This window comes from Carcharodon carcharias, chromosome 3 (genome assembly GCF_017639515.1).
Source record: "Carcharodon carcharias isolate sCarCar2 chromosome 3, sCarCar2.pri, whole genome shotgun sequence".
In the NCBI taxonomy this organism is placed as follows: domain Eukaryota; kingdom Metazoa; phylum Chordata; class Chondrichthyes; order Lamniformes; family Lamnidae; genus Carcharodon; species Carcharodon carcharias.
In genome coordinates, this window is record NC_054469.1 from 213447581 (window position 1) to 213473756 (window position 26176).

The 26176-nt window shown below is 44.4% G+C and overlaps 1 protein-coding gene across 5 annotated transcripts in view; it reads right to left on the minus strand.

Annotated features, from left to right (window-relative positions):
* The window catches only part of mylk4b (myosin light chain kinase family, member 4b), a 185530-nt gene that overhangs the window by 56491 nt on the left and 102863 nt on the right, over positions 1-26176 (minus strand). For 2 of the 5 annotated variants that reach the window (XM_041183347.1, XM_041183346.1), the window contains exon 1: positions 1978-3040. The exons of the other annotated variants lie outside the window; for them this stretch is intronic. In XM_041183347.1, coding sequence (XP_041039281.1) covers positions 1978-2604 — 627 coding nt within the window. In that variant the 5' untranslated portion in view covers positions 2605-3040. Of the gene's footprint in view, positions 1-1977; positions 3041-26176 lie in introns of those variants that run through there. 5 annotated transcript variants of the gene reach the window in all.

A 26176-nucleotide genomic window follows, 5' to 3' on the forward strand; every position in this document is an offset into this window, starting at 1 on the left:
CAGAGTTTCTGAAGCATCCATGAGGTGTGGTATGTTTGGTGGTTAACCTTGAGCTGGGTCTGATGTGTTCTATTGGAGGTCGTGGCCTGGAAGCTCCACCCTCACGTCTTCCCATTCCTCTTCTATGATCTAATAACCCAGGCCTTGTTCCCAGGCCCCCAACAGACTTTCTCTTTTGATCTGAAGGCAAAAATAGTTCAAAGAATTCCCATGGTAACTACTGTACTTGGCTTGCTGCAAGTGAAATATGCAGCTGACAGCTAAACTGTCAGGACAAGGAGTGGAAAAAAACTCTCCAAGACAAATAAATAACCAGGCTGAACTACTGCAGAAAATAAAGACTCAAAATACAGATCAATAATGCAAAAACAAAATGAGATCATGAGTAACAAGTCCAAACATCTTTAAGAGGTACATTTCCAAAAATCAGCCCATTAAATCCCTTCAGTGACCATTTATATATATATATATATATATATGCAAATATATATAGTAATGGAATAAACAAGTGAAAACAAAATTGGTGACTTCGGTGTGGTACCAATTTGTGGAGCATTGCTCCAAATTAATAAATTAAATGATGATCTTTCACATTGAAAGCCTCGAAAAACAGATCTTTTTAATGTTTCAGAGGTTGTTGCTTCATGATGAGCTAGTCCATTTCAGCCATCACTGAATCAACCATTAAATTACAATGTATTTACAGCACAGAAACAGACCATTCACTCAACAGTCTACACCAGTGTTTATGCTGCACATGAGCACCCTCTCAACCCTCTTCATCCAACTCTAGCAGCGTATCCTTCTATCTGTTTCTTTTTCATGAACCTATCTACCTTCTCCTTAAATATCTGCCTGAACTATTCCTTGTGGTAGCGAGTTCCACATTCAACAATCACTGGTTAAGACAGTTTCTCCTGAATTCCCAATTGGAACTATGGTCCATAGTTCTGGTCTCTCCCACAACTGAAAACATCCCCTCTATTGTAATCAAACCATTTCATAATCTGTAAGACTCTATCAGTTTACCCCTCAGTTATCTCTTTTTCCAGAGAATAATTCACAGCCTATTAAATCTTTTCTGATAGGTAAAACCTTTCAATCTGGTATCATTCTCATTATGTTTTGCACCTTCTCCAATTTGACATGAAACCTCATCCATGGGCAGGATGAGGTTACTTGAAGTGTTTATAAATTGAATGAAAGTTTTAATTAAAGTTCATTGACATGTCCTAGCTGATGTCACTGTCACAGGAGGGAACATGTCTTAAAAATTTTTTTTTCTTTATTAAAATTTTTTAAAATCTCTGCACTCTTACGTGAAAGAGCACAGGCACCGACTCAGCCTACTCCACCACCCCGCCCCCCCCCGCCCGCACACGGAGCGTTCAGCGCTCCCGGGTCCGTGTCACACTGGGCGGGCCATAATTGACCCACCCACGTAAAATGGTGGCGCACACTTGCTCCCATCCAACCCCCTCGACTGGGAGAAAATTCTCCCCTATGTTCCCTCTCCTTCTGTCCCTGAGCCACCCTGAATCCTGCTGCTGTATGTCAGCCAGCACCCTCCATGCCTTCAGTGCAGCTCACACATACTGCTCTGTAAAAATTGCTTCTGATCAGCCTTTGAGATCTAAACCCGCAGCTGTCTGTTTTACTGCCTCCAGGCGAGTTCAAGTTATGGTAACCAGCAAAACTGTGGGCTAAAACCAGGCTTTCAAATTGACATGGTTTATCAACACAGCACCCATTTAGCACCTGTTTTCACCCTTTCACTAAAACAACCCCCAGTAAGTTAGAATGTTAAGAAAACACATAGCAACAGTGCTGCAAATCTCAAATACTGAGGCCTCTTCGAAAGACTTGCGGCGCAGTCAATGTGACATTTTTGAAGTGTATACAAAACAATTCAAACTGTTTTCTTACTTGGTGTAGCTAATATTACTGAAGAACTGGTACGTGTGTTAATGTATTTACCTTCTCCTTCCTCCTTCTCAATACCAATTTTTCAGAGGTGATTCTCTTTTTAAAAGTCTGTTGATCACTGCCAGCTGTACCTCGCTGTCTTGATGTGAATTGGCCTTTGAGAATAAACTCAGCGATTTTGGAATTTTTAAACGTCTCTCCTAGATAGCTTATGACTTGCTGTACTCCAAGGAGCACATTTTCAATTCTATCTATCTTCTTCGTCTGCTCCTTTGAACTATTATTCAGCATTGACAACATATCGGAAATGTCGACAGAAACATTCGCATTTTTATTTTCATCTTCTTTACGGCTGGTGAGCTTTTTCATTTCTTCCTTGTCAGTCGACAGCATTTCCACCTTTTGGCCAATCTTATCAACATCTTGAGTTATGCCATCCAACTTCTGAATGACTTTTTCCTGGATGCCCAATAATTTATCGACAGTTTGGCTTAAAGACTCCAGCTTCACATCCATTACATTGAAAGCATCTCCAGAGGTGTTCCGATTATTATCAGAAAATCGTCTTGAAGGTCCCGTTATCACAGGAGGCCCTTGGCTCTGAATGGCATTAGAGTCAAAAACTTTGGCCAGAGAATGGACCAAAGTACTAGAGTTCTTCCTAGGCGGTGTATTCATTGTGGTCTTTAATACAGGTCAAAGAAAATCAGAATTTTGCAACGCCAAGGAAAGAAGCACAGTCAAAGAGGTTTACCTTAGAATAAGGTCAAAAGACTGAATCAGTTTTCACCAATGGTAGCATACAGTTGAGTGTCCCTTCGAAAAGACACAAAAAATTCTTGTGGTTATATTTTTCTGCTTCAGGAGAATTCTCTGTGAGGTTCTTCAGCACAGCCTGCAAAAGGTTTGTTAATGCATTGGAAAGCAGGCTTAATAACTGCATCGAATGTTCCAAACCACACAGCAAAACTCTGACATTCAAGTTCCTGCAAATGATTCTAACAGGCGTTCAGACAAATATAGTTTAGGCTATAACCTTAGTGACCGCTGATAATCCTTTCTGCTCACTTGCCTTCCTTTGTTCACTTATGTATTTTGAAGACGCACAATGGCTACATTTAGCAAACTGACATTGAAATTCCCAGTCCCCACACTGCCCCTGCTCCCCCCACCACCACCAACCCCCACCACCATTCCAAATGCATTTTATCCTGTGACGTTAGCACTGAAATAAAGAAGGCTATTTGGACACTTGTGGCATCTGGCAACATACATCTTGCTTGACATTTGAGACGATTTAATGTGCAAGTCCATTTCCACAGTACTTTTGCTAAGCACGATGGCAGTATGATGCACAATGTGATTTCTTATTTTTAAAAATGTAGGTAAATAATTGTTCAATTTTCTCTACAAGATATTGACTTTGCCTGTATTAATGTAAGAATGCAAACTTTGTTATGTCTTAGTAAAGGCAGCTGAGACTTTTGCAGATGGCCTTGGATATCAGACTCAAATAAAAGTGCTCAGTTTTAAAATTCTAAATACTGGTTTTCTTTCTTGAAAAATATCTAAATGTCGGTTTTGTATTTGCCATTGTGTATTTGACATTAACATATGTCTACTGAAGGCAAACTTTTATAATGGTTTAGAAATTGGATTCCAGCCACATTCTAGACACTTTAACATATGGCCCTGCCTGACTCTTCAGTCAACACTGAGGGAGTGCTGTGCTGTCAGCTGTGCCATCTTTCAGATCAGGCATCAAACCTGCCCCTGCAGGTGGATGTAAGTGATTCTGAGGTGTTATTCAAAGAAGAGCAGGGAATCTCTACTGAAGTCCTGGCCACTACTTATCCCTCAACTAATATCATGAAATAATTGACTTTTTCTCAGTTGTAGAATCATAGAATGATATAGCACAGAAGGAGGCCATTCAGTCCATTTTACCTGTGTGGGCTGTTCGAAAGAGCTCCAGTTAGTCCCTACTTTTTTCCCACCACCCTTTAATTATTTTCTGCCTTCAAGTATTTATCCAATTCATTTTGAATGTTACTACTAAATCTGTTTCCACTATCCTTTCAGGCAGTGCCTTCCAGGTCAGGACAACTCACTGGGTCAAAAATAATTACCTCATGTTGTGTCTGGTTCTTTTACCAATCGCCTTAAATCTGTATTGCCGGGTTACTGATCCCTGTGCCACTGGAAACATTATTCATGATTATAAATAAGTGTCCTGGGTTTATCTATTGGCATTATTTTAACATCTGTATCAGCTCAATTAATTCCAGCATTAAAGTAATGCTATTCAAAAAGTCAAGGTGATTGTTTGCTTCCCCTAACCCCCACAGCAGACTTGTAGTTCTTGCTGAGGTTGCTGCTGGTGTAACACTGCCTGATGAAATGCTTCCCAGTGCGGGGTCTCCAGCAATTGGCATCTAAAGATGCGTTCATTTAATATGGTCCAGGCTGCTATTTCTGTGCTCAGTAGCACTGTGACTTATAAAGCTCCTCCTCTGGCTGACCATAATGTAGCAATGCAGTAAACCTCATTCAAAGATAACCTGGAGCTGGAGTTTCATTGTAAGGTGTAATTTGGAGGTTAGATCCAAACATGCACCCAATGAAGGGCCATCATTGACATGAAACGTTAACTCTGTGAAATCCGAAGAAATGTCTAACAGTGTAACTAATGTCTAACCTAACTGTAAATTTGTATTTTATCTGTAATGTATCTGAATAGTTATTTGGTAGTATAAAACTTGAGTATTGTTGAAAAAAGAGACATGCCATCTAAGCTTTTAGTCTTGCACTCACCAGGATAGCTCGCAAAAATTTTCCAACACTAACAGGGAAACAACAATATATTCTGCATGAGAAGGGAGCCCTGATAGATTGGCAAGTGGATTCTGATTTGTGGAGGCGTTACCATGAAAAATGCAGCTTAGGAACTGTTAGCTGTCCAGCTTTGTTCAAATTCAAACTGGGCAGGTCAACTCTGATTGGTCAAGGCATTGCCCTGGGGAATGTACCAGGGACTGGCCGTTCCCTAAGATTTCGCTTAGTTGAAAAAGGTGCAATGTGAGGACATGATCCTTTTGCCCATAAAGGACAGGGCCCTGTTTGTGAATATATGTGGCGTCTAGCGTATGTAAGTGAGCCGTACTGCAAGCATGACTTAGTTTTCAGTGTAATTCTTAGCACAATCAGGATTGTTTAGCAAGTGCTGTCTAACTGCAGAATCACATCTAATGTTGAGCATTATGTTTTGAGTTTTGTAAGCAGGGGCTTGTTGTGTTTGGTCAGTACTTTGCCTGCTGCAAACAGCTGAAGGGATGTGCTGTTTTTCTGAATAAAATTTGAAACTTCCAGCTACAAAGTGCTTTTTTCAGTTTTTTCACCATTGAGTTTCACCACTGAATACACATCATTTGTTCTGTACACAAAAAGCAGGACAAATCCAACCCGGCCAATTACTACCCCATCAATCTACTCTTGATAATCAGTAAAGTAATAGAAGAGGTCATCAACAGAGCAATCAAGCGGCACTTGCTTAGCAATAACCTGCCCACTGACACCCAGTTTGGGTTTTGCAGTGTGAGCTATATGAATACGATGAGGTGGGTGGCAGCCTGATTCAACTGGAACCAGTTGAGTCGGTGCTGGGTCAATTGGTGACAACTGGAGTTGCCACAACCGGCCTCAACTAGATCCATCCTTCCTGGATCACAACTGTTTCCAAGATCCAGCTGCCAACTGCGTCCATCTAGACCAGTTGAACTGTTTTTTCCATCTTGTTAAGTAACAGCTGAGCGTCCTCCAAATTTCTCTAAACTACGTCCAAACTCTAAATGGGATTTAATTGGAAATTAGTGAAAACATCGGGATCCAAGAAAATGCCAAAACACAGGTATATTTCTTAAAATTTAAGCTTAAACTCATTGAGTCAATTCATTCAAATCCATTTGCAGCAAGTTTCAGAGACTGCAATTAGTGAGCAATGCCCGTCTTTAAAGTGATTTATACTTAGGCCAGAAAAATGTATCAAAAGAAATGGAAAATACAGAGTCGGTCTCACTGAGGATCAAGAAAGCATTCAAAAATAAAGGCCAAAAAAATGCACCATTTCTTGCTGTGCCTGAAAATCTGATCGCAATGTCGAGAAATCAATGACCCCCACCCATCCCCACACCCCAGAACAAGCTCAGCTGGAGGCTACTCAGTTTTGATAATCTGGCCAGTGGGAAGGGATTAGTTCAGGCATCAAGGGACAGATGTGAAAGATTGAGCCTTTTATAGTTCTACAGAATGGGGTTGAGAAACTTATCAGCCATGATTGAATGGCAGAGCAGACTCGATGGGCCGAATGGCCTAATTTCTGCTCCTATGTCTTATGGTCTTATGGGCTACATGTTTTGTGCCTAATATTGTGCAATCCATTAAATGACGTAATTTGTTTGCATCCAGATTATGGATGTATCAAATGCAGAAGACACTGCAGGGCCAGAATTTTTATTGGCTGTCTTAAACTGGATGAATGCTGAAAAAAAATTGATGCTCATAACTCACAATTTGCTATATTAAAGGTGCTATACAAATGCAAGTCATTGGGAGAACAGTGAAACATTTGAATGCTTGGTTTTATTCCTTATTGCTATTTTCTGGTACTTCAGTTGGCTTATGTTTACTCAATTGGGGGTCGGTAACTTTAATTGGTCATTCGAGCCAATTGCAATTTTTGGCCTTATGGACTTATAGCCTCTGAAATGTGGCATCTCTGAGTGCACAATTGCAAATGTGGTGCTATCCGTGTCTCCTGGACGCATGGCTTATAATTATATAGAGGCATCAGCTTCTACAGGGTGGTCTTGTGATGCAGTAGTTAGTGTACCTCTAAGCCAGAAGCTTTGGGTTCAAGTGCCACCCCAGGACTTGATAGCTGAGGAAGGTTCATTCATAACATGGCCAAACGGGTGAGTGTCAACCTGCAAATCCTTCCAATACATGCCAAAGCAAACAGGTGGTAAGAGTGGGAATTCCTGGTGAGTTATGCGATGGAAAGAAGATCGGAACTTCTACCATCACTATCCATAGCTGCAGACTGCAATGTGTATGTTGCCACAGCAACTTGGACTTCCAGAGTGAATAATAACACACCATCAGCATCATTTTGTGTAAAGGTCAATCAGCGATAAATCTCTTCTCTGTAAGAAAATCTACTTCATAGATTATATTTAAAGGGATCCCCCCCCAGCATTTATATAAACAAAACAATCATTAACTCAGTTTTACTAATGAGGCAGGTGCTGCACAGATCATATGGAGGCAATTACATGGGAATGGATCAAGGAAATATTTCTCTGAGTTGGAAAACTAAATAAATGTATTAAAGTTCAAGGTAGAGTCGATTTTAAATGATACATTGAAAGGTCAGGCATATTAGATCAAATGGCTGATTCTCATTCTATGCATTTTTATGTTTTATATTTGTTGGACCGTAAACATAGAGATTGTAGGCATTGGTAAGGATTATAATACTCAGATGCACTGAAGAAATCCTAAGATTATTTGTTGATCTGTTGGCAATCTTTAAGATTCGATACTGAAGATACAATATTTTGACCACTTTTATTAGCTGCCCTCTATTCTAATGTTAAGTGAAGAAGATCTACAGTTGAATTTTTCACTGCTGTCCCATTCAGGATTGGACAGAATAGCGACAGAGAAGGAGATGGCATCGAACAGTGTGGCTTCCCCACCATGACCTCATTTCCCTCTCCAGCCACTGCCGGAAATGCTGCTGACCACCCTTGCCACTGATAGTGTGCACAGGGTCTGAGTTCATAGCCCATTTTCTCCCTTTCACCTTTGTTCTTGCCATTCCCAGGAACATCATGTGAGCCATGTAAGTAAGCCTGGGATAAGAACAAAATGATGCAAAATATACCAAATAGAGGGAGAGGGCCACACAGTGGTCTCTTCTCCATTCAACTTTCTGCTCTGTCTTAACTTCTGAAGATCTTGGACTTGGCTGAGGTCTTCAGTGAACATCTTTGGCCAGACTTAATGGTCCAATAGCCCTTAAGAGGTCTTTGGCCATTTTCTGATGGCTTTCCTGCAGTTCCAATATTGTTGGGTCTTTATTTTCTCGTGAAGCCAGGAAACTAGGCTGCAATCATACCATAATCTGGGTGGAAGACCCGTGCCAGTCTTGTAGGCACAGCCTCTGGAAAACTCTGCCTTTAGAGTCAGAACCAAGCCTGAAGCTCAAATTAGGGAGCTGGAGCCCGACTTTGCTAACTACAGGCTATGCATGTTTTTAAATAATTCAAAAATTCAGTTACAAACATTCACGGTTACCAATGAAACTTAACATAATTTAAAGGTCGATTTGTTTTAATAGCTATATTAACTACCCAAAGGATAAGTGAAACTTATACAGCAAAAGGTTGTAGTTCATTTCTTTCCCCAGATGTTCTATACAATTTGAGATTTTCAGCACAATGATTTAATGTCAGGGTCAAATGGCTTCACTTTTCCACCTGCTTTAGGAATGTTTAAATACCCATTGCTTTTGTCTGGAGGGTGTCAGATGTGGTGAAGTGTCTTCTACCTTGCTGTTCTGAGGCGTGTAAACTGGCTGGTGTTTCAAACTCTTCTTTTCAGTTATTGTCTGGAATTCACAAACTGGGGAACAGTGGTCTCATTCAGTTCTGGATACCATTAACCCGCAGATATTAACATTTAAACAGAAAGGTCAAGTAATTCAATTTGAACAAGTATGGAGCTCATTTGAAAATTTTTGCTTGCCAAGAGGGAAAGGGGACCACCATGACATTATCTGGAGATAATTAGGACCAACTAGACCAACAGGTATAGTCTGGACATGAGGCAAGAGCTACCAAGTCAGTAAAATAGCAGGGTACAATGCAAAAAATATGGGAGATACTAGTATATTTTTCTATGTGGCACAATTTATTGCATATTGTTGCTGTTCACTCCTATGGTCCTATTAAAATGATTATTGAATTAGGATGTCGGATCCAAGATAATTGAATAATTTCCAAACCATAACATTTCACTTAAGTGCCGGGGAATGACAGACTTACATTTATGCAGCACCGTATCCCATCTCTCAAACACACCCCAAAACACTTGAAACACAATTAACTACTTTGAAGTGCAATGGTTTGCTATACAGTCAAGGAAAAAAGCTGTTTTGCACACATTAAGCTACCACTGCAGCAACAAAACAGATATTAGATTTGAAATGATCTCTAGCCCAGTTTGGGTGAGGGGGGGGGGGTGGTTGGGGAGGGTCTATAACCCGCACTATGGCTGGTGAACTCAGTTGACTAGATGGCTACTGTGTGATTCAGAATAATGCCAGCAGTGTGGGTTTGATTCCTGTTCTGCCTGAGGTAGGCTTGGAATCTGCTTCCTTGCCCTGTCTGTCAGAGTGGCAGGCAATGGCAAACAGCCAAGAAAAATGGCTAAGGACCTGCTTTTGAGCTGGGCACATGTAGAACGGAATAGAACCAGCAGTGTTTGCATACCTTGCCTGGATTTTCTCCTTAAGCTTCAGTGACGTAAGCTTGAGTTTTCCGGTCCCGCCCAAGGCGGGAAACATCGCCGGCCGGGGGAGGTGACGGGGGCAGGGTGGGGGGGTGGTTGGTGGGGTGGGGTTTGGAAAATTTGGATAGGCAGCCAGAAGTCCATTGACTTTCGGTGGGAATTTCTGGTCCCGGCCATAGTCTGCATGAGCAGCCAATACCTGTCATGCCCTTCCAAGTAGGTCACATACTTTACTGCGATGAGTATTTTCAGTGGTGACCTAGGCCAGAATTTTATGCCGAACGTGCGGGTGCGCACCCGACCCAGGATCATGTGGAAATTGTGCGAGAAGATGTTGGGCTCGCTTCCCGACGCCGTCACACTCGCGCTCAACACGACGGTTGGCAGACGTGTGCGGGATTCGGAAGCGCGCCTGCTGACAATTAAGCAGGCAATTAAGCCCATTCAGGAGCCAATTGTCAGCGATTTTACGCAGCCCGTCCACTTTTACGGTTGACGGACGGGCCGATTGGCCAGGTGGCCTTCATGTTTTCACTACAAGCTCCGTCCTGGACGGCATGAAATGTCCGGGATTAAATAAAATAAAGGACGACGTTTGGGGGATGAGGCGTTATGTAGTCTGCCGTCAGGTGCTTGAATTGGCAGCATTGACACAGTTTGCGGCAGTTTGTTGACCTCATTTCACTTTCACAGTTACTGCAGCTCCCTGAGGCAGCTCCACAGCAGCTGCCAGCCTTCAGGGAGCGCCCGCCCCCGCCCCCGCACCCTCATGTTTCTCGGCGCCTGCCCTCTTCCCGCACCCCCTGGCAGCGCTGAGCCTTTCTCAGCGCATGTTTCACACTGACTGCCAGTTAACCAGCCCGGCCAGCGTGAAATCACAGTTGGGGGCAGATCGCAGCCGGAAGTGCTTATCACGTCCGCTTCCGAGCCCGCTGATCGCACGCGCCCAACAAGCGCAAGATTCAGGCCCTAAACTTCCCACCAGGAATGGGGAGGGGCGGTGAGGCTGGGAAAATAGGGTCTGAGCACAGGAACTGTAGAGTTGGGGAAGCATTCCTATGTTTCCAGGGTATCCAGTTCAATCCTGAGATGAGCTTCTAACCCTATTTCCTTTCCTTCACCAAGACCACCTAACTATTTCCACCTCTGGAATGGCACCCATCGACACTCCTGCCTCACCCCATTAGCTGCTGAAGCCCTGGTCTGTGCTCAACATTATCTTCACTCACACACAACTATTCCAATATTCCCCTGGCTAACTCTGTCAGTTTGGGCTCATCCAAAACTTGTGCGCAACCTGCACAGGGATTTTCAGCTTGCTGTGCGGCCAAGTGATCTCACAGCTTAGTGGGAAACCAGTGTGGGTGAGTGAGTGCAGGGCTGATGGGTGTATGGGACTTGGCGCAAGCAAGGATACAGGTAGCAGAGTACGTTAGCTTCCAGTCAACTTTTGTCTGATACTGCTTTTGTGGAGAGCGTTGATACATTTTACTACATCAAAGATGCTATATAAATGTAAATTGCTGTCATTTCGTGCAACAGGGTTAGAACAGGCATCACAACAGCCTGAATCATCTTTGTCAGGCCCCTGTTCCTCCTGGCCCCAAAAAGATCAGTTTTAAATTGACCAGACAGCGCCTCTTCCAGTTTAATAAAAGCAAAATACTGCGGATGCTGGAAACCTGCAATAAAAACAGAAAACCCTGGGGAAATCTCGGCAGGTCTGGCAGCGTCTGCAGAGAGAGAAACAGAGTTTATGTTTCACTGCGGCGGGTCCGTAAAGTCCGACCCATTGAGTTGGGCATTCAGATCTTATCAAGAAGCGAGTGAGGAGTTTTACATGGGAAGAGTAAGGTTCATGACAAAGGCTATATGGCCAAACTACAGCCAAGAGCACTTGCCTGAGCAGTTCTGTCGATGGCTGTCAAACAGGCACAGGGGGGACCTTTGCAATATAATCCAGGGTGCTGTCTGGACTTGCACCTGCCAGGTCACATACATAACCTTCTGGACAGCTGGGAATTCATCCAATTTGGGATCACAGAAAGCGGCGACATGATAGGACCATACGGTTTAATCTTGTTGCTGGCTCCCTTGATGTTCAGGGTGAAGCCCATGGTACTTTTATTGCAGTGCAAGCTCCCATAGTTTTAACCCTTTGAAATTCTAAGCAGAAAAGAGTGCCATTCTGCAAGTAAGCAAATAGTCTGTCAACTGAGCCAAAGTAGTTCTGTATGTGAATGGCAGATTTTGCAAACAGTTGCTATGGTGTATTTTTGCTTAGAAATGCCAATCTCTGATCTACTAAGGAGAGAGATAGAGACAGGTGGTTTTGGACAATAAGGATTAACTTTGTTTCTAAGGTTTACAGGGGGAGTGAATAGAAGCTGAAGAGCACTCCATTCCAACTTGAATGGCCTCTGAAAGGACTATAGTGTTAGCTTGGGGAAGGGCAATATCCCATTCAACATGCCTATACATAGTGGGCCGTTTTACCCCTCACGAATGGGTGGGTTTGGTTTGTGTGAGAAGTTAAAATTTTAACAGAGGAGTTGGGGCGGTGACCAGTGATTGCTTGTCAGGTTCATTGCATCCGCCATTATTAGTGCATTAAAAAAAAGTCACAGCAATTTGTATCGAGGAAGCGATACGCCATAAGAAATACTGCAGTTGCTGGAAAATTTGTGCCACTCCATATTCACTTTGCAAAACCGGGATCTGCACCATCAATCTCCCCATGAGTTTCAATACACTGCTGGATTTATGTTGTAAATACGAATGAATCTCATTGCACATATTTTTAGACTGTTAATTCATGTAGTAGCCCCTGTTATTGATATGATTTATGGTCCTGCCATGAAACTTAACCTCTCTGTCCATGCAAGGGATCAATTCAATTTGTGCAGCCTTAGTCATGTAGGTAATAAATTATACCTCGAGATTTCTTAAATTTTAAATTACTTTTTTGACTGTCACTTAATCCAATCTTTCTTTCCCTCTCTTTATGTATCTAATTTGACTCTAATTCACTCCACTTCCTTCTTTGACATTCCCTCGCGATCCTTAAATTTCATTGGCTAAGGAGATGGACCATTGGACTCAACATTGAGGAGGTCCCAAATGCCCATTGACCTCATCACCTCATTATCAATTGGTCTTCCCAGCAATTTGCAATGCAAGAATAATCTGATTTGAAGAGAGAGGATACAAATCCAATTCACGGTGCTCACCATGAGATGTCCCACTCTATCAATATCTGGGCCATTGTGTTTTTGTTTGGAGGAGCTTATCAGTGTAACAGCTGCTCCTGCGGAACCATAATGCTTCTGCATGAGCAGCTTCCACTCTTTGATCTGGTTTATGATGATCTACATTAGGAACAGGGTCAATTGAGGATTCCCTAAGTTTTTTGTGGCAGTCACAGCAAATTCCTATCATTGCTTCTTTGCTTGCCAAACCAATAAAGAAATCTGCTGAAGCCTCTGACATTACACTATACAGGGGTTCAATAACAAAATGACAGACATCACAGCTTAATCAGCTTAAAATGCAATTGGTTGTAGTCAAATGGTAATGTCTCTGGCCCTTGTCCTAGCTTTGTATGAATTTGTACAATATTTTGTTATTCATTGAACGACTGAACATCACATTCAGATTATGTATTTCCCAACGTGACCTGAAGCCTGAGATATTTCACTGCATTGAAAACACACTCAGACATCTTTGTACTATAAAGTTTTTTATTAGAAAAGAATGAAAACAGATAATAAATGAGTGCTGTGCTACTAAGACACACCTGTTTGAAAGTCTTGTTTTAAACCAAAATTTTGGTCTTAATTTCAGATTACCATAATTTGAATTTGCCTGGAGGTACTGAAACAGAGGCCTGCTCATTTAGTACTCGAGTGCTGTTTAGAGCCAATTTTCGTGGGGCTGCATACATGGGCTCCATTCATCCACTTCCACTCAGGGCGGGGAGTTCTCAGGCTGACTCACAGTGGCATGATTCGTGATGGCTCAGGGATTGAGTGACATATTCTCTGCTGCAGGACGATGGAGGTTCTGGTAGAGGAGAACCTTTGGAGGAGGGATGGTCTGTACCCCCAGGGAGAAAGGAGTCCACTTCACCCTCGTCTCCATCTTCTCCTGCAGCAGTTGATGCTGCTCTGCCTGGCTTCACCTTCTTTTCCACATGCAGATAAGCCAGACCTCTACCCTGACAAAACATTTCATTTCTCGCAATAACTCCTAGAAGATATCCAATAAGGTGATGTAGATACCATTAATTCTCTTTAGCTGAAGTCCTCTGAGATTTTTTGGGGCAAAAATGTGGCTCGAGTGTTGGTGAAGTCTAGACCAACTCCAGAAAGTCTCCTTACATGCCTCAGAAAACCTGTTCAAATGCAGTGCATCTCCAGCAGCAAGTGAAAAGTGAAAGCTAAGGCAGGTTTTAATTGGCAATCAAAATCTTCAGCAGTGACCTCTTGGCCCATGCCAAGATAGTACAAGTGAAGTTAAAAGTGAGGAACAGAGGAAAAGGCTCCAAATTAAAGAGACAGAGCTGTGGGAAGGAGACTTGGAATGAGGTGGGCTTGTAAGAAGCCAGAAGATCTGAGGAGACAGCCGAAGGTTGATGACTCCTTACTATCGGCCTTTGGAGCAGTGGTGTTCTGCCTGATACAGCCACATATTTGAGAGTGTGCATGTGGAAGGTGAAGCTTGAATGCATGTAGAGATCTAAGGGAAAAGGACCTTGGATAGAGAGGTTGAAAGCCTGGAGGTAGACCTTTGTTGGAGATGTCCAAGTGAAAGCGTCATTTGGGGAGAATTCTGAGGCAAGTTCTTCAAACATGGAGATTGGAAGCCTTTGTGAGAGATTCAACATTTCAGTGAGACCAGTTGACTTGCAGTTTGATGAGCGACTAGGGGGTTGATGAGAAATCCGTAGAAACTTGGGGCAGAATATTCTGGCTGGTTGGGGGGGGTGGTGCTGGAGCGGGAGCAGGCACGGGTGGGCACAGACCCGATCGCCACCCGCGATTGGGTCCGCGCCACCATTTTATGTAGGCGGGCCAGTTAAGGGCCGCCCAGCGTGAATCGCAGTTCCTGAGGACAAAGGGAGTGGGCAGGAAGGGGCGGGACTGCAGTGACTGCTGGGCCCAATGGCGACCCGACGGCCTGTTTCAAAAAGTTGCTGCAGCCTTTCAAAGGCTACGAATCATGTGGATGGGCTCCCCAGGGCGCTGCTGGTGAGCAGGTCAGGCAGGAGGGTAGGGCAGGGGGGCCACTGTGCCCCTTGTTTATCCAATGATTGCCTTGCTGCCCTCCTGGAGGACGTGGCAGCACAGCGAGAGGTCCTGGTACCCCAGATACCCCCACATGACCAAAAGTGCCCGGGAGGAGGTAGCGGAGGTGGTGAGTTCCCACGATGTGGTGCAGCGTACCTGGGTCCAGTGTCGCAAGCGCTTCAACAACCTGTTACGCTCAGGAACGGTGAGTACCATGTTGGCATTGGTCACTTAACCCATGCTTCGTCCATGTAGAGAGTGGTAACTCTTGTGGAGAGGCTCCTCCAGGAGACCAGTTAGGGCTTCCTGGGGATGCGCTCTGACCAGCAAGCCCTCACATTGGCATTGACCTCAGCTGGTCAGTGCCAGTGTGGGAGATGGTCTGGGCACCAAGTTTCCCAGCTCGGTGCCCATCCATCCACAGTGAGCAGGGAAGTCCGAAGTGACCTCATGTCGGTGCAGCAGCTGCCTGGCGTCTCTGCAGGCTCCTCTCAAGGCGCTCTGGATGAGGGCAGCAGTTCCTCCACCACTCTGTCAGTGACTGTTGCATCCAGTGAGGCTGTGATGACTGGGGAGATGCCAGCTGAGGAACTGGCAGCTCCCTTGCCAGGCGGTGCCAGCACAGGCTCCATGGGCCAGAGGACGACTGCCAAGGTCATCAAAGCCAACAGGACAGCAGAATCAACAGGCTGTCTCGGATGCCTCTCCCAGCGAGGGGTCAGCACCAAGACATAGCATCCGAAAATGTAAACATAAGGCACCTTAGGCACACCACGGGTTTATCACCGGTGCTTTTGTGTTGGCCCACAATGAGGTTTTTATGAGTTGGTGTGATTTTTAACACCTTTTTCATTTTGTTTCATTAAGTTTCTTTGGTTGCAATATTAAATTCAGACATGTCACCATGGCTGAGGTTGACTCTTTTGTTCTGCAGGTGGATGGTTTCCAATAATGTAATGTGTGTTTTGTGGGACATTCAGCTTTATTAACAAGAACCTTAGTTAATGTTCCTAACCAGGCAGATTTTGCACTTAGGTCTCGAATATGGAGCCTACAGCCCAGGCTTGTCCTGGAGGTTAATATGTGGTGGACTAGCTGAAGGTTCATTGGATTAAAGCCTTCCAGGTGTCCCTGCCTCCCTGCAGTATACCCGGGTCAGCGTCTACCCCCTCAGCATTTCCCTGTGCATGCTCATCCTCGGACTCACTGCTGGACTCATCATGTGCAGCCGCAGCTAATTCATCTACGTCTTCATCGTCCATTGCATCCCCCCTTTCCAGTGCAAGATTGTGCAGAGCGCAGCATGCAACCACTATCACCGCGACACGATCTAGGGGGTACTGGAGTGCGCCCGCTGAGTGGTCCAGGCATCAGAAGCGCATCTTGAGAAGACCTAGGGCTCTCTCCACCACAGCCTTAGTGGAGGCGTAGCTCCTATTGTACCGCTGCTCAGCTTCTATTCTTGGATGGTGGAGAGGCATCATGAGCCACCTTCGCAGGGGATAGTCCTTGTCACCCAGCAGCCAACCATCCAGCCGAGCTGGAGCACTGAAGAGCCCCGGCACCTGGGAGTGTCTGAGGATGTAGGCACCATGGGAGCTGCCTGGGTACCTTGTACAGACTTGTAGAATCAGCATCCTGTGATCACACACTATCTGCACGTTCATGGAGTGGAAGCCCTTCCTGTTGATGAAGGCACCGGGCTCACCTGCTGGCGCCTTGATGGCCACATGTGTACAGTCTATTGCACCCTGGATGTGGGGGAAGCAAGCAATGGCTGCAAAGCCTCTGGCTCGCTGTGTCTGGCTTGCCTGGTCCCAATGGTAGAGGATGAAGGTCAATGCACGCCTGAACAGTGGGTCTGTAACATGCTTGACACAAGTGTGGACAGCTGATTGGGAGACACCACAAAGATCATCCACCGAGCCTGGAAGGAGCCAGAGGCATAGAAGTTGAGGGCAGCTGTGACCTTCAGAGCCAATGACATGGGATGTCCACCCACACAGTTAGTGCAGATCTCAGGGCCAATCATCTGACAGATATCGTTGACTGTCTCCCTTGAGAGACGGAGCCTCCTTCGGCACTGCACCTCAGACATATTGAAGTAGCTGCTTCGCCACCTGTATACCCTGGCAGCAGGATAGTGGCATCTTCTGCGGGCCCTTCCACCTTGGACTACCTCTTGCCCCTGCGCCCCTTGTGCCTGCGCCTGACTTCCCAAAGGTGGCTCCCCTGGAGGCTGAATGTGCACTCCTCCCCCTCCTCACCCTCCCTTCCTCCTCAGAGGAGGTGCCTCCAGTGGAGAGTTCAGCTCCCATTCCCAGACTAAGGGAAGGCTTCCTGATACCTGCAGGCCCAAAAAAGATTCCTCACTGCAGAGTGCTGACCTGAAGGTTGTGAATCCAAACCAAGCAGCTGGTAAGTGTTTTGAAGTATTGCAGATTACACAGGCAAGTATCAGTAACTTTGACACGTCAATATTTGACGGAGCACACGCTCCATCCCACTGAGCCCTCTTATCCCGCCCGTGGATGAGGTCGATGTGCCCTACCCGCCTGCCCATTGCGCCTGTGCACCGACCTGAAGATTGCACGGGTGCTGAAAAATTGCCATCGATTGGCGCCACAAGGGCCTTAAGGGGCCCGTTAATTGATGGCGGGCATGCACCAGAGATCATCGCGTGCCAACTCAACGAAATATCACAATGGCGCGCGGTGATGTCGGGACGCTCGCCTGACATCACCACACGTCATTTTACACAGGTGCATGTGGTGTCCACCCCCGTACGCCAATGGGAAAATTCTGCCCTTGGTTTTGGAGTGTGGTGTGTCCAACCGCAGTTCACCTATTAGTTACATGGACTATATACTTACTGTGAACATTAGAGTATAACTTGTGTAGAGTATAACTATTTTGTAACTTGTGTTATCTTTACAAATTTGTATATATACATATATATCTGTAAAGGTGTGTTGGGATGAAGGAATAGTGTAGTATAGTTCATCTTTTCTTGTTTAATAAATGTTTTATTCTTTTGTTAAAAGTTAATCAGCAGATTCCTGTGACTGTTCAGTCACCGGTCTCCACATTTCTAAACAAAAAAATGAAACTTAGGTTCTATCAAGCCAGGTTCCACCCTGAGATCTGACTTGTCCAGTAGTAACAACAGCTGGGATCATAACACAAGCTGCAACCATTAGGGTGGCATTGCCTAGGAGCGCTAAGATAAAGACATAAGAATAGTAGGCGCCATTCTGCTGTTAAATGCTGTTCAGCTGTGCATGTTTAGGAGATGCCTCCAGCTGGAACGTGATGGATCAATATGGCAGTCTTGGCGTCAAATTATCATTACATGTTAATTGACGTCACAATTGGTCTACTCCACACACTTCCAGCAGATATTCCCTGCGTGCATGCTAATGAGCTCACCAAAATGGCTTCCAAAAGAGTACACATGTGTTGCAGACGCCATATTTGAGGCAAAATGGCTCAAGTAGTGCTGAAAAAACCAGGCACCACGGAGCTAAATTTCACAGTCATGTTCTTTCTTTTCTCTTAAAATATTAACTAACCCAATGCAAAGAAACAGCTACAATGTCACTGAATTTGACATATTCAAAAATAGGAGAAGGGAAGAAGAGGATGTAATTAAGTAGATAAATTTTGGGAAAGGACATAAACCTTTTAAACAACACATTTTGAAATTTGAAGGCCCTATACATAGCGCAGATATTTGTCTTACCCTGGTTTTGAATGTCCATCACTTTGATCGTGAACCATATATATTAATAGCACAAAGGGCAGTGCACAATGCCGATGCCTTTTTTGGAATTATAACAATGGGATTTGGACATATTTTGATATTCTTAGGTGGCAGAAAGTGACAGTGACACCAGTGAGCCTGCATCATAGTGACAACAGCAATATCAGAACAGAAATTACCAAAAGGCTGTCTCTCGGTAAGCTTTGGCTCCTCTCTTTACTCTAACACCTGTTATTCACTGACAATTATAGACTTCTATTTCCATGATGCACAAACCTTGTCTCTCATTTTTCACATTATGCAATCTTTCATTATGTTGGCAATGGTTGCATGATCTCAAGGACACACCATACAACACGTATAGAGCATGCATTATTTGAACAAGTGCTTTTGTAGAACTCAAAATGGTATATGCATAAAGAAAGATTCTGTTGACATGCTCTAATGAACATGATTCTATAAATAAATTGCTCTTTGCTGCAGATAACTAATGTGTATACACTCCCACTATTCAAGACAGCTGCAGAATTATATCTTTCTTTCTTGTGAAGTTTTGTCTTGAAGTAAAGCCCAGGAAGTAATATATTTAACCAAGCGGTTTGTACTAAAATAGTCTCCTGAATTTGTTGAGAATTAAACGTTTGGCTAGCTACACTGCAATTATAGTGAGCATCATTCATTTTAAAATATGCAGTAAAAATATTTCTCTAAATGGCTGACCCTGCTATGACTGGTGTGGCTGCTGGAATCACACAGTTTTGTTAAACAAATAGCTTAGGGTGGATTGTGCTCCATCTGCAGCTTTGGTGCAAAACCGTTTGACTTCACAATGATGCTTCAGTTACATGTTAAATGCAACCTGAATTCCGAACCTGGGCTCAAAATGACACCGGAGCAAAGTGCGCTCAGATTCTCTGGAGAAGGAAGTAACATTATTCTTCACTTAGGAGTCAACCTGATTTAAGGAGCAAATCCTGTTTTGCATGCAGGCAGTGTAACCACAGCCTGAATCGCTAAGTTAATTTAATATTTCTTTGAATATAACTTCCACCTCTATTGAGGAATAATGAATTGGCATTAAAAAAAGCAACCTATGCCACTTAGTGGAATTCTCTGCACCATGATCAGATATTTCCTGCACAGTCCACATTTTCCAGCTATTTCTTTTGCATTTTTTCTGTAACAGTTACCAAGAAAAGTGTAAAAGCTGCTGAAGTATTTTATTTTCCTAACCTTAATTATAAAAACAGTATATGTGTATATGTTATGTTCATGATGCCCAGGCATCACATTTATATTATATTTGGATTATTCTCCATACTTACGACTAATTGGCTTAAATGTCATGTTCCAGTGAATGTTCAGAGAATCTTGTAGCAATTATGATACAAGAGCGTTTGTTTTGGCTTTACACTGGCAGTTCTTATCTGAATTGAAATTTGAATGGCATGTGAGCAGCATTGTATCATGCAGGTGGGACCAAAGCAGCCAGGAGGGTGTTCAGTGGGTTGAGGCTCATAAGGACACAGGAGGATGATGGTTATGAGGTGTTGAGGAGACAGGGGCAGATAACAATGATGGTGGGGGGCCTACATGCAGTGCTGATGGAGGGATGTAATGTTGTGGGAGAAAGAGTAGTGATTATGAAGAGAGTAAGAGACAGATCTCACAGTGATAAGGAAGAGGATGACACTGCAGGTTGGGCAGCACCTGTTTTTGGACAGTAGGGGGTTGTGAGAGGATTCTGGAGAGCCCCAAGTATATTTATGCCTAAAGAGCGGAAGGACATGATGGGATAAGAGGAATATTATGTAAGTGGAAAAGCACCAAGCACAGTTCAGACATATGCTGCAATGCAAAGTAGGGATAGGGATGTTCAGCAAACCAGAATAATGTTTGGGGTGAGAGTTATTTTGGAGTCAGTGAAGTAATGGGGGTAGGCTGGGCAATGGTAGCAAGAAGTTGACATTTTGGGGACGGAAGGAAGTAGCGTGTTTTGAGGAGGCAATGGGCTGTGGGGAGGAGTTGAAGGATACAGTATGGTATTGCATTCTGAGGGTTTGTGGTATAAAGGTGAAGGTGGTGGATGTGTTGCAGGGTTGACTGCTGTCAGTTTGGATTGTGAACAGTGGTCAAAGCTGGGCGGTGGTGTGAAGGACAGATAACACCAGACAAACGAACAGAGATAGAGTGGAAAGGGCCAGCTTGGAGGATGATGTCATGGAAAGGTAAACAACAAGCCGCATTTTTCAACTCAAGACTACTGCAGCAACTGACCAGGCTTCTTCGACAACCACCCTGTGATCTATACCATCTAGAAGGGCAGAGAAAGCAGGCACATTGGAACACCACCAACTCCAAGTTCCTCATCAAGTCACACACCACCAGAGTTGTGAGCCGAACAATAGTCCAAAGGGAAATCAACCAGTCACTTTAAAAAGTACAGATTTTTAGCAAAAGGAAATTGTTTTGTGCATTTGTAGTTTTTTGAGTTGCACTTCGCTAAATTTCCTGGACCATGAGATATTTCTTTATTCTCAATGTTTTCTCAGCAAATTTAAAAATATGCTGTTATTTTTGTGTGATATAGTTTTTAAAGTTCTCAAAGCATTTGTGGAGCATAGGGGAGAGAGGGCATTCTGGTATTTTTAAAAACCTTTTTATATTGCTGCTTTGGACAAGCTAAATAATCCTCCAAAAATGTGGAATAGATTTTCATCTGGTAATGTGTTTCCAGTGAGTGGGACTTCTGTCCGTCCCAGAGTAGTCCCCTGCCCGTACTTTCAATCCTCTGGCCATTTGCACATGGGACAGAGGCACCCAACCAGCTGATGAGGAATCACTTATAAAATTAGGGCAGGAATGTCAGCGCCAACGATTGTTGCAGTGAAAGGAAGAGGCAGCTGTTTTTTTTAAAGAAAAATTCCCTTTTCGTCATTTATGGCATGTGGGCATCACTGGCTAGACCAGCATTTATTGCCTATCCCTAATTCCCCTTAATTTCAGAAGGTGATGATAAGCCACCCACAACTGAATGGCTTGCTAGGCTATTTCAGAGCGCAGTTAAAAGTCAACCTGGAGGCACATGTAGGCCAGAGCAGGTAAAAATAACAGATTTTTCTAATGGACATTACTAAACCAGATGGAATAAAAACAGAAAATACTGGAAAAGCTCAGCAACATCTGTGGAGGGAGAAACAGAGTTAGCACTTTGAGTCTGTGTGACTCTTCTTCAGAGCTGAAGAGAGGTAGAAATGTGATGAATTTTATGCTGTTGACAAGGTGGGGGTTGGTGCTGGAGCAGGTGGAGCAAAGTGGAAGGTCAGGGATAGGCTGGAGCTCAGGAAAGATAAAATGACAAAGGTGTCACGGACACAAGACGAAGGAATGGTAATGATAGTGTTAAAGACTAAAGCAGGTGTTGATAGCAGCACAAGGGTCAGGTAGCAGAATGTGTTAATAGCAGAACAACGGTCAGCACTTTCTGAAAGCAAAACAATATGTTTTTTTTTACAACAATCTGGGATCCTCATGACCATTTTAATACCCACATTATATTCCAGATTTATTAATCAATTCCTCCACTGTTCTGGTGGGATTTGAACCCATGACTCAAGAGCATTAATCTAAGTCTCTGCATTAGTAGCCCAGTATCATTACCATTATGCTACTGTCCTGGGTGCTAAGGAAGTCTGTGCACTGCTGTGTTCATTGGAACTTCCAAGACCCATCCATCAATCCTATGCTACTGGACAGCCAGTGCCTAACAGACAGTCCCAGTGCCCAGCATTCAACTGGGCCAACCAATGGGATGTACAATTGAAGGCTGTATTTCATTCATATATTCAGAGGCAGTAACTACAGACAAGTGGGGGAAGCAGTGGAGTGTGTCCCCAAACAAGTTGCAGCACACATGTCTCGACAAAAGATTGGTTGTTGGGCTTGGGTGGATATTCCAAGCCATAAGGTACTGTGGGGTGCTATAACTTCAGTCAGAAAACAATAGTTAATTACATATTTAGTTATGATAATCTGGGTTAAGCGAGAGGTTCCAAATAAGCTTTTAAACTTTGGCTGTTCATGACAGAAGATAAACAATAATGTATTTCTGCATATAAACATTTAGACTTGTAATGGACACTGCAGTTGCATCCTGGAAATAGTTTTTAGACTGCATTGGCTTGATTCATAAGTTTACAAATTTCAATTGCCAGCATCTGTTTTATTTTGGTAATAGTAATCCTGTTCAACCGATATAGATGCTTCAAACACCATTCTAAAATAAAGACACCACATGCTAAACACTAACAGTCGCATCTTCCTTCTGCCTCTCACTTTTTGTCAATGTAATTTTGAATTCCCATTTTTTTAACCAAGTTCATCATATGCCTTATATTTTTCTTGGCACCATTTGAAGGATGGCCAGTGGCATTTTCCAAACTTGGACCAGTTGGCAGCTCCCTCACTTGCAGTGAGAAGGTCATGGGTTCAGGCCTCACCACAGACTTGAACTACACTTCAATGGGAAGTTGTTGGCTGCAAACCACTTTGGGATGCCCTGAGGACATGAAAGACAGTGTATAGTTGCAACTTGGATCTTTGTTTCTTTTTGACGAAAGCACCGTGGATGGAATTCTCCCATCCGGGATTAAGATCCATGGCGGGGGCAGGGGCGGGGATGGGGAGTGTTTCTCACCGTAAAGGCTGCCAGGAATTCATGCCGTATCGCGCGACCCCCAACCTCATTAATTATGCAGGCAGGGGTTTCCCAACACTTCACACGATTGGGCGGGGCTGGATGGCTCATGCCCTGACATCATATCCGGGCGCCATTTTTAAAAGGCGACCGGACATCACTGACCCAGCATTGAAGGAAGAAGGTGGATCTCCAGGAACACTCTGAAGCTGGAAGATGGACCTCCTCGAAGACACTGAAGCTGGAAGCTCCACCTGATAGATTCTCCTCCTGCCCCGACTCACTGCTGCGCGTTCCAGGGTCCACAGTGGCTGGAGACCTCCATCCCGAACTCCGGAGGCAGCCCAGGCCTTCTCCAGGTAAGACCTGATATGTACACACCACCTGGGCCCAGGCGCCTTCTAGGCCGGCGTGATTTCCTGATGATGGTGCAGATGATTGGGTGTGTAGGGCGATTCTGGTTGGGCCTTCATCTGCGTCTCATTAATGGGATGCAAATCGGAATTGCAGCCCACCATGGCAGCTGGGTGGGGGGGGGGGTGGGGGTGCAGAGGCTCCGCTGCCATTTTATGCCAGCGTGAAACCGATATTTGGACCTCCTGCCACATTCTCTCACACCCCCCCATTAAACCTGCCGTTGAGGTGGGGATGGGAGAATTCCACCCAATCTTTTCTCAAACCCAGCACAATCCACTTCAGTGATAGCAGTAGCATTAAGAAAATGAGCTTTCATTTGGCTATAGGCTATATGTTATTTTTTCCACGAACTGAAACACCAGATGCTAGAAATTGTCATGCTGGTAACACGGATGTACCATGTTAAGCTCTGACATGTACAAATCCCTCAAGTCGAAACTGTAGTGACAAATATGATCATTGGCATTGTCCACAAAAATGGCTCTTGGGTAAATAAACTCCATGGTCTGAATTTTCCCGTTGGCGATTTGGGGGCGGGGCCTGCTCGCCAACAGGAAAATGGCGCGGGATGACGTTGGGAGGAACCCCCGACATCATCCCGGTCCCTTTAAGTGTTTAGGAAGACGGGCAGGCAGCGAAATCAGCTGTCCGCCCGTCGACCTATCAATGGTCAATGGAGGCCATCGACAGGCTAATTAAGATAAGTAAAGACCTGCCCGTCCAACCTTAAGGCTGGTGAGCAGGCCAGGAGCTCCAGTGGGCTCCTGATAATACATGAAACCTCATCCACTGGCGGGATGAAGTTTCATGTCTGTTTTTAAAAAGTCTAATAAAGTTTATGTCATTTTTATTAACATATCGCATCTCGTGTGACATTGTCACATGGGGGGGACATGTTAATCATTTTTTAATTTTTCTATTTTTTGACTTTTCTTACCTGTCACTAATTTCCCTGAGGCAGCACTAGGTCTCAGGGAGCAGTGCGCTCTTTCATGCGCATGCATGAAAGAGCGCACTTTGACAGATGGGGAATACCTCCACCCCCTGCACAGGAAGCGCATAGTGCTTCCTGTCGGGCAGGCTGCTGGGCGGGCCTTAATTGCCCGCCGCCGAGCTGGTGGGGCCCACACGCCATCCGAGGTCAAGATTCTGCCTAAGATGTGCTAGGAGACTCAGATTTCACCTTATGTCCTTCTTCTTAGGCAGTCCCTTGGGATCGAGGATGATTTGCCTCTACCCTGGTTCGATGGGTTCTGAAATGGCTGATAAGTCCAATGCGCAATCTGCAGACTCTGCCACCCGTGGGGCAAGTGGCGCTTGAAGGGTTGGATGGATGGGCTACTTGTAGGCTTCTGTGCTCCCTCCGACACCTTGACTTCACCTCTGCCTGGTCCCAACGAAGTCTTTCGATGTCCTCGGCGCCCTCCCAAATGCGCCAAATCCACTTTGGTCGGACACAAGCCAGGGTCTTCCAAGCATCAGCGGGTAGGTTTGATCTCTGCAGGGATGTTTTGAGGACATCCTGAAAATGTTTCCTGGAAGACTCCTACAGCACCAAGCACTGATGGAGCAATTGCTTCGGGAGGCTGGTGTCAGGCATTTAATTCTGGCATTAATATGTTTTGTCAGCTGTAGGTAGGCTCATAGTCACTAAATACAGCACCCCCACAGGTCTGCTCCACTTTGAAGAGCAATAGCAATGATTCCCATTAGAGTAATTAGAAGCCAGTTGAGCTGAAGACAAGAGGCAGAAAGGGAGGTAAACATCCGATTATAATTTACAGTCAGGGATTCAAATGTTATGCAATTTAGGACAAGCTGAATTTGGCGTCAAAGCCAGCAGAGTGCTTGCAAAAGCACATTCCACTCAAATTGCTCATGCAAGAACAGCCAGATGAGAAAGATGATACTGATGGACCAAGGAGAAACACCAATTTATAAGAGCTTCGTAAATCACTTGGTTATTACTGAAGGACAAAAACATGAAGGTTTTTCCTACATTACAACAGTTCAAAAGCACTTCATTGGCTGTGAAACACTTTGAGATGTCTTGATGTTGTGAAAGGTGCTATGTACATCCTTCTTTTTAAAGCTCATCAGCCAACTCTCACATTAAAGGCCTAATGATTCACAAAGCAAGTGAAAATAGTTGCTGTTTTTATTGTGTTGCTGGTTACCCTAAATTTAAATGGCAAAAAATGCTATATGCGCTATGTAGATGTGTTGGAGGCGGTGAAGAGGAGGTTTACTAGATTGATACCTGGGATGGGCAGGTTGTTTTATAAGGATAGGCTGGACAGTCTGGGCTTGTTTCTACTGGAGTTTAGATGAGTGAGGGGTGACTTGATTGAAGTATATAAGATCCTGAATGCTCTTTATAAGGTGGGCGTGGAAAGGATGTTTCCTTTTGCAGTTGAGTCCAGAACAAGGGGCACTGTTTTAAAATTAGGGGTTGGCCTTTTGGACAGAGATGAGGAGAATTTTTTTCTCTCAGAGGGTGGTGCGACTTTGGAA